Consider the following 8369-nt stretch of genomic DNA (forward strand, 5'->3'; position numbering starts at 1 on the left):
TACCTGTAAGTAACATGTTAATCAACCTTTGTAAAGGACAAAGTTCAGTTTTCAGATGACCGTCCCTTTACTGGATACCAGATCATCCATTTCTGGGGATTTGGAATTGTTCAAAAATGTGATTTTCTTCTGTTCGCTTCATCATGACTGCAGTACCTAGTGATAGCACAGGGCTCTTTCCCACTTCCTGAACAAACTGATTGAAAGTGCTGTGCAATTTTGATAATGCTTTTTGGTAGCTTGTAAAGTAACAATTTTGGGGGCTCTAGCTGCTGATTTCAAAGATTTTATCTAGGAAGGACAGATCAGTATTTGCATTCCATTGCATTGCATTGCATTGCAACAGGATAGTTTAACTATCTCATGCATTTTGAGCTGAATAGCTGCTTTGTAGTACTGTAGAGTACATTGCAATTCATTCTATCGATGAGTTCAGGTAGTGCTTAAGTGAGGGTCTGTCACTTGCCCAATACCTGGTCCTCTGACTAGAAATTATGTTTGAACACCAAATCAATCCTGTCTTCCCAGGCCCTGCTTTAGTTTTGCTTTCCTAGATGCAGCTAGGGCTTGTTCCTATTCATATCTCAGGCTAAGGCCATGGCTGAAATTAGCTTTTTTCATTTCCTTTCCAAGCCCCATGTTGCAGGGAAGGAGGGAAAAGAGCTTTCCCTGAATGACTGAACTGTTTCAGCTCCTGCTTCCCTAGTGGGAGGATGGGAAGGCAAGGAGGAGTTCTACCTGCTTCCCACAGTATCTCTGGTCAGCTGGCCTTCCCCAGAGGATAGGAAAATAGAGAAGAACAAGAAATAAATTAGATCCCGCCCCACCCTTTTCTTATCCTCTTCAATTCCTTGACTCACTTATTAGAAATTTTATTTTCTGGATCTATGATCCCTTGCAACTAGATGCACTTTAAAAGCAGGGTCATGACTGTGCAAATAATTCACATCAAAACTTCTAACCCACTGAAAAATAACCTGGGACTGAGGTTTCATTTTACTCTTGAACCTCAACCTACATTTGTGAAAGACTTTCCCACTTCCCACATTTTCTACTTCCAAAAAATCTCTCAGCAACCCCTAGGATTCCTTTTCCAAATTCAGCAGACATATGAGGTAGGTAATGCTGGAGGGGAAAGCAGGGGAGACAGAACTCTAGCAAGCTGGGTTCCTGATGGCCCCTCCTGACATGGAATTTTTTGCAGAGTATATGATCTCAGCCTGGGACCTGCAGCCTGGGAGCTCAGACCTCTGTGATCCAGCTCCCAATCTAGCTCCCTGTCTGGGTAAAGGTCCCACCATGCTTGCAGCCCAGGACTCCAATGGCCTGTGAGCAACCCTCCAGGGTCCTGGACTTCATGGGTGCCAGGACCTTTGAAGGGTGAAAGGACTCCCTGCTTGAAATGGCAGAGGGTGTTTGGAGAGGCAGTGTCTGTGCCCCTGTTAGCTTGCAGTGAGGTCTCTCATTCATGCCTCCATGCAAGCCATGGAGGCAGGGACTGACGGTGGGGGGCATGAATGCCGCATGCCCCCAGAGGCTGGGGGTGCACAGCGACCACCTGCAGGCAGCAGTGGCAGCAGGGGTGTGGCGGCAGTGAGTGGAGAGCTCCCGCAGGCAGCCACAGAGGTACTGGTGGCGGAGGAGAGTTGGCAAGCACCAACTAACAGTTGGTGACCACCTGCAGGCCACCGGTGATTGGGGACCACCTGCAGATGCCGCTGGAGGTGTTGGCAGCAAGGAAGAGGGAGTGGTGAGTGGTAACCACCTGCAGGCTCTGCTGGCAATGTCAGCAGTGCTTTTTGCAGGGGGTGCACCCCTATGCATCACCAATGGCGGAAGGGGGAGAAAAGAGCCCAATTCTGATCAGTCACTGCCACCAATGGAGGTTATCAGGGAGCCTTGTTCCCTTTGCTGCCTGCAGGCCAGGAACTTTGAAGAGCAGGTGGTGCTGCACCTTTAAAGGACCATTGGGACCTTTAAAGGCTTTCTGCATGGTTTGAGACCAGCTAGGCTTTTGAGCCCCTTGGGAGCTGGGCTTGCAAGCCTGTCAGTGAGCCTTGTCTGGCTCCCTGATAAGTTTCTTTGGCAATGGAGGGTGCTATGGAGCTGCCCCCCATCATACCCTGGCTAGAGCAGATGTCTTTCCTGTCATTCGGCCAAGGGGCTCTGAATATGTGACTGCCCATGGCATTTATTTTTGTGGTGCTACCATGTTTAAAGGCAGCCTGTGTAAGCTGTAGAAAGACTGGCTGCTGGTGGGGTAGGGGAACATCCACACAAATCTGCAAAAGGTTGGTTTAATTGCATTCTCTTTGAACAAAACTTGTGGTCTTTCAAATCCCTTTGTGAACCATGCCTGGCAGAGCTCTAGCATTTATGCATGAAACTTCCCTATGTATTGAGAAAAGCAGTAATACCCTAAGCATGCATCCTGGGAGCCTGGGGTACAAACAACACTATTACATTAAGTGTCAGAATTAGTTCTACTTGTCTGGATTGCAGAATACTGTAAGGCACACTGTTTAACACAGTTGCATGCCATGAGTTGGAATACTTCAAAGTATTAGTGATGTTTCGAGTACAATGTGCTGAAAAATCAGGTGCATGAACAGATGAACAAAGTAACGTTCCTAAAATCACCTTTAAGAGTATGGTATCCTGTTCCAGATATTATAACGGGAGATACTATCTAGAGACTTGAACTATGTACATGGCTCTCTCCCTAATGCACTTTGTAAGCTGACTGCTCTGTGAATCATTTTCTTACCCAGTGAAACAGAACAACACGTATCCTCCTTTCCAAAGTGTTGTTATGCTCTAAGAAAGTGTAAAGAGTTATCAGTGGTTTTATTACCCTTTTCCCCAAGATTTACTTATGCAGAGACAGAGCTTGTTTTTTTTTTTTTGTTTTTTTTTCCCCAGGGTAGTACAATTACTTGGAGGATTATTTAGCCTGTGCCATTTAATCGGTAATAGAACTTTGGAGATCCAGATAATCCTCCTGCTTTGACTCACCTCTTCCCTGAGCCTAACTGAAATCTCTCCATAATTCTTGCACACTGAATAGATTCAGTGGACCTCCAGGAACAACAATAGTCAAAAAAGTGAGGACTTGTTTTGTTTGTAAAATCTCTTTTAGAAAAGTAGACATGGGAATAGCATGTAAAACAAAATTCACTTACTGCAGAATTCTTGGCTGCAGTAAAATTTTGTTGTTTGGGAAATGTTTTAGACAAGTTGGGGTGCTCAGGAAAAGAGATTACAGCTCCTGCAGGGAGAGGCAAAATAATGAAACAGAGCAAAGGGGCAAATCTTCTCCCATCCCTCAGATTTCCTATACTGTAGATGCTCAAGATTCATTGATTTACAGAGGTTGGAGGCTGTAACGTTTGAACCAACTCTCAACTCTGGGTCCCTTCTCAAGTGTGAGCTCCAAAGTTCAGCCCCCACAGAACACAGAATCACAGAAAAGTAGAGGTGGAAGGGACTTCAGGAGGTCATTTAATCCAACCCCCTAATCCAGGCAGACCCATCCTTACCTAAAGCATCCAGAAATCAAGTGTGCGTTTAATCTACTCTTAAAAACTTCCGAGTACAGAGATCCCACAACCTCTCCAGGTAGCGTGTTCCAAGGTGCTTATAGTCCTTAAATTATTCTAATCTAAATTTCCCTTCCTGCATTTTAATATTATAGCTTTTGACCTGCAGCTAATGATGCATTTGCCCTCCCATTCTACCCTTCCTCCAGCTGCTATTGCCACTGCCTGTGGCTGGCCCAGGGTTGAAGGAAGCACCAGAGATGCTCCTGTTCCACTCCAGCCCAGATACACAGGGAGTGTTAGCAGCAAGTGGGTTCCCCCTCCCTGCCCAGTCCCTTGGGTATTTCTTGTCAGCCTGGGAACAGGAACAAGCAAAGTGAACCCACCCACTGCCAAGGTCCCTGGCTGCCTCCATTTCCCTGTGCAACCACCCGCTATTCCCTCCCCTCCAAACTACCAGCCCCAATTGGAGCTGGGCAAAAGCATCTGGGACAGCAGCAACAGCAGGCAAGTCTCCCCTTCTGCACTCAAAGACATAAGCAGATGGGGGTGGTGGAGAGTAAGAGAAGAGGGGAGATTCAATTGAACAGAAGGGAAGGGAGGTGCTGAGTGTAGGACATAGGAGGGAGGTTCTTGCCTGATTTTGGGACTTTTCCAAAAGGCCCTGTGGCATGCTCTGCCTGTCCCAGCTGGGGAGAAAGGATGGGAGCAAGGGATTGCAGCCACCCCTACAGTGCCAGTCACTGCTTGTGCACTGTGCTTTTTAAAATCCTGAATCTGCCTATGCCTGTAACCACAATGAACAGTCTAATCTCCATCTTCTTTATAACAGCCCTTCAGGTACTTGAAGTCTATTGTTAAATCCCCCTCAGTCTTGTCTTCTCCAAACTAAGTAATACCAGTTCATTCAGCCTCATTCCCAGTCTTGTTTCCTAGACTCGGAACCATTTTTGCTGCTCTCTACTAAACATTTTGTACTTATTGTTCTTCAAGTGTGGGATCCAAAACTGAATACAGCACTCCAGGTGCAGCCTAATCTGTGCCAAATAAGAAGAAGCACTTCCCTAGATTTGCAAGCAACACTCCAGTTAAAACAACTCAATATGCTATTGGCCCTTTTTTCCCCCCAACAAGAGCACACTCTTGGCTCATATTCAGGTTATGGTCAACTATATCTCAAGGTCTTTTTCTGTAGTGACCTAACCAGTCACTCCCCAGCCCATATTTGTACAATTGTTCCAGCCTACGGACTTTATTCTTATTTAATTCTGTTTGATTGATGTCAGACTTTCTCCAGTTTTTCAGTCATTGACAGAAGATGTTTTAGAAAATTGATATTGAATTTGTATATTCTCATCTCATTTCCCACATATCTAAAATTTTTATAATATGATTTAGATATAAAAAATATTTTACCTTCTATTTCTTGAGAAATCATCAGAGATACTTAAAAGCAGCTGCCAAAACTATAGCAATTCCCCAAGGATTCAATTAAAGTCTACCCTGTGTAGAGTCCTTAGGATAAATTTCTCTCTCTAAAGGCTACCAAAATGCTAGAAAGGACTGAACAATAATGATTGCTACCAACATGGGGAACAAATGAAAACAGTCAGCACAGAATGCGTAGATCATTTAACTTTGCTTCAATGACTATGACTTTGCAAATGATCCTTTGTTTAATAAACATAAAAGTTTCAGTTTAGCCAAGCTGTTTAAGTGTCAAATATGGTTCTTCAATATATCAGGAAAACTGGTTACTCCTGATAAGTATTCTTTACAATGTGTTCTCTCAACTGGCACAAAAAAAAGTCATCACTATCATAAGAGTGTAAGTTACAGCCATGTTGGGCTAAGGTCATAGGCAAGACAAAGTTCTTTGGGTAAATCTGTTATCTTTTATTAGACCAACTCAAATAGTTGGAAAAATTCTTCTTAGCAAGCTTTTGGGCACAAACACCCTTTGTAAGGTTGAAGAAGCACAGGTCATCTGCCAACACTTCCTCAGCCTGATGAAGGTTGTTTGTCCCCGAAAGCTTCCTAAGAAGAATTTTTCCAACTATATGATCTGGTCTAATAAAAGATATCAGATTTATCCAAAGAACCTTGTCTCACTATCACAGGAAATATTCTAAAAGATAAGTTAAAAGATTAAGGTCAATGAAGAAAGCAGATATTTAAATACTAACATTTGGTTTAAAAACTGTTAATCTATTTAATAATCAATAGAGATAAAAATATTTTAATAGACACAGTATTAACTACAAGTCATGAGTATCAAACATACAGCCCACAGAGTTGTTCTATCCAGTTTGCTAGGCTACTAGTGGGCCAGGGAGTTTGGGGTCATGGCCTGCACATGCCCAACACAGTCATGCAGCCCCTTGGTTCTAACTCCACTGCCTCTGCCACTTGCCCTGTGATCTGGGTCTGTCCTGGGGCATGAGGCAAGTTTGACACCCCTCCAGTAAGGGTATGAACAAAGAGAAAGAACTTCTTACCTCCTCTTTTGTTTAGCTTTGCATACCCTGGTGAATAGCTACTGGCCACAGATGATGAGCTGCTGAAGGAGGAGTGGGACAATGCTGAGACTAGTGGTTCATCACATTTTTCTGAAAGACAGATAAAAGAAACAACAATGTGTTTAATACTTTGTTGTTTAATCAGACATTTCAGGTATAGCTACAATGCATCTTCTCTTACTATTTCAGATAATTGTATAACCACATTGCTATCATATCTGAATGTATCTCTCACATGCACAACATATAGCAACACCCCAGAGCATTAGGGAAATACCAATAATTCTTTTGAAAATGGGGAATGGAGGCACAGAGAGGTGAAGGAACTCTCTCAACGTCTCATAGAAAGACCATTATCACCACATTTTCCATGCACACCATTCTGCCCTCCCCTTCCACCCCCTCCCTCCACCCCTCCCCCAAAAAACAGCTATTGGAAATTGTAGTGCACATTATGGCTAGGGATAGACATTACACAAACTGGTTTAAATGATAAAAGAGTGGTTTAATCCTGTAACAGAACAGATGCTCAGTGTACATAAACCAGTTTGAAAATGGCTGAAACCAGTTTGAAATAAATCAGGTTGAATGTAATATCAGACTTAACTGATTTGGCTCAAACTGGTTTATGCAATGTCTGTCCCAAACTCCTTCCTGGTTTAAGTTAAACGAGACTCCCCCAACATCCTGGCATGTTCTCTGAGCTGGGTGGGGCTCTCTGCTCCACAGGAGGGCTGACCCCTCCCCTCTACTCCCTGGCTGGAGCTCTGGTAGAGAGTGCAGGCTCCTGCCTCCCCCTCACCTCCCCTCTGCCTTACACAGACATCTCTCAGCATTATCTAGCATACCACATGTGGTAGACAGGACAAAGGCAGACAGGACTAAGTCCACTTAGGGCTTTTCAGAGCTAATCAACAGATAGCTGAGAAACTTTTGCTTTCTTTGTCTTCTTAATGGGCTGATAAACACTGAGTTGGGATGATAAACACTGTTATTGATTCCCTCCCTAATCAGAGTGTCCCGCCAGGGCTTGGCCACACTCCCCTCAGCTTAGCACTGTAGAAGGGAAGGGAAGGGCTGCTCTAGCACCTCCCAGCTTCTAGCTTGAGCCACTGCAGGCATGTGCCTGCATGTCTGGGATGTCTTTGCAGTTACAAACTGGTTTATCCTAGCTAGGTTAGACTAACCTGCAAAGACTGAATCAATTCAGGCTCAAGCTTTTTGAATATCTGTCTCTAGCCTTTATGCAAAAAAAGTACAAAAAATTTTTTTCCCCCACTTCCTGGCCAAAGGAAGAAAAAAGTCTGCATACAATTCACAGGGAGCAGAACAATGAGCAGGCTTTGTTTCACAGCTGCTGCTACTCAGATACTTCCTGCAAGGAAAGATTTGTTTTTCTCCATTCTGCTTTTCAAAAACAAAGTGCTTATTTTATTCTGGGGCATGCTGTATAGGAGAAAATGCAGTAATACCATCTAACCACTAAACTATTATTCCTCTTATTACAAATGCCTATAATTAAAAAAAAATGTCTTATTATATCTGCACTACACTTCAGTGAGATTAAATGTACTTGTAAATATATAAGCATCTGCATGAAAAACAACAAAATATATGCTATGACCTCGTGTTAACCTGAGCAGATTTATTTTCTTTTTTCTGGTAATTTGTGAAAGAAAATTATTTTCTAATCTATAAATTACTACAGGTTGCAGATGCAACTAGAAAAAAAAGATGGGACATGGTCTGTTATTCTTGTTTAATCTTTATAATCCTTTTAAGCAATTCATTTCTGTTCTTCTCAGCACAAAGAAGATTAATGTGGCATTATTGTCCAAAATGGGCAAAAAACTCAGATAATCAGAATCTCTGCTTTGTTTGATAAGGAAAAAACTTAAAACAAACTCTCCCCCTATTGTTGGATAAAATTATGTAAATAAAAGGCAGAAATAATTGGCTTCAGACTTCTGAATTGCTTGGAACAGTTTATATTCTTTCCTTTATTTTAGTTTCTCTTGTACATGTTATTCTTAGTGTGAAATTAGTGTATTATTAGGTTTCCTACATTTTCATACCTTCTCAACTTATCCAGAAAAAATAACTACACCAATCAATCTGATTAGTCTTGTTAATGCATGTACTGCAGCACAGACCCTGCTATAAATGACAACAATCTCCAATTCATGTGAACAGAAAAGGTTAGCTCAGTCCCTCATGGGCAACATCTCTATCATTAGGCCACAGTACATCTTTTGAGTACAATTAGAAAACTATGATCAGGGAAGACCTCCAAGACTGGATAAGGTATAGA

General features: G+C 42.7%; 1 protein-coding gene across 1 annotated transcript in view; it reads right to left on the minus strand.

The window, feature by feature from the left end:
* Positions 1-6401, minus strand: part of CNTNAP2 (contactin associated protein 2) — a 1295029-nt gene extending 1288628 nt beyond the window's left edge. Inside the window, exons 1-2 of the mRNA XM_059729349.1 lie at positions 6395-6401; positions 6038-6148 (exon numbers count right to left, since the gene is read on the minus strand). Coding sequence (XP_059585332.1) covers positions 6038-6148; positions 6395-6401 — 118 coding nt within the window. The remainder of the gene's footprint in view (positions 1-6037; positions 6149-6394) is intronic.
* Positions 6402-8369: the final 1968 nt, after the last annotated feature.

Source organism: Alligator mississippiensis, chromosome 5 (genome assembly GCF_030867095.1).
Source record: "Alligator mississippiensis isolate rAllMis1 chromosome 5, rAllMis1, whole genome shotgun sequence".
NCBI lineage: Eukaryota > Metazoa > Chordata > Crocodylia > Alligatoridae > Alligator > Alligator mississippiensis.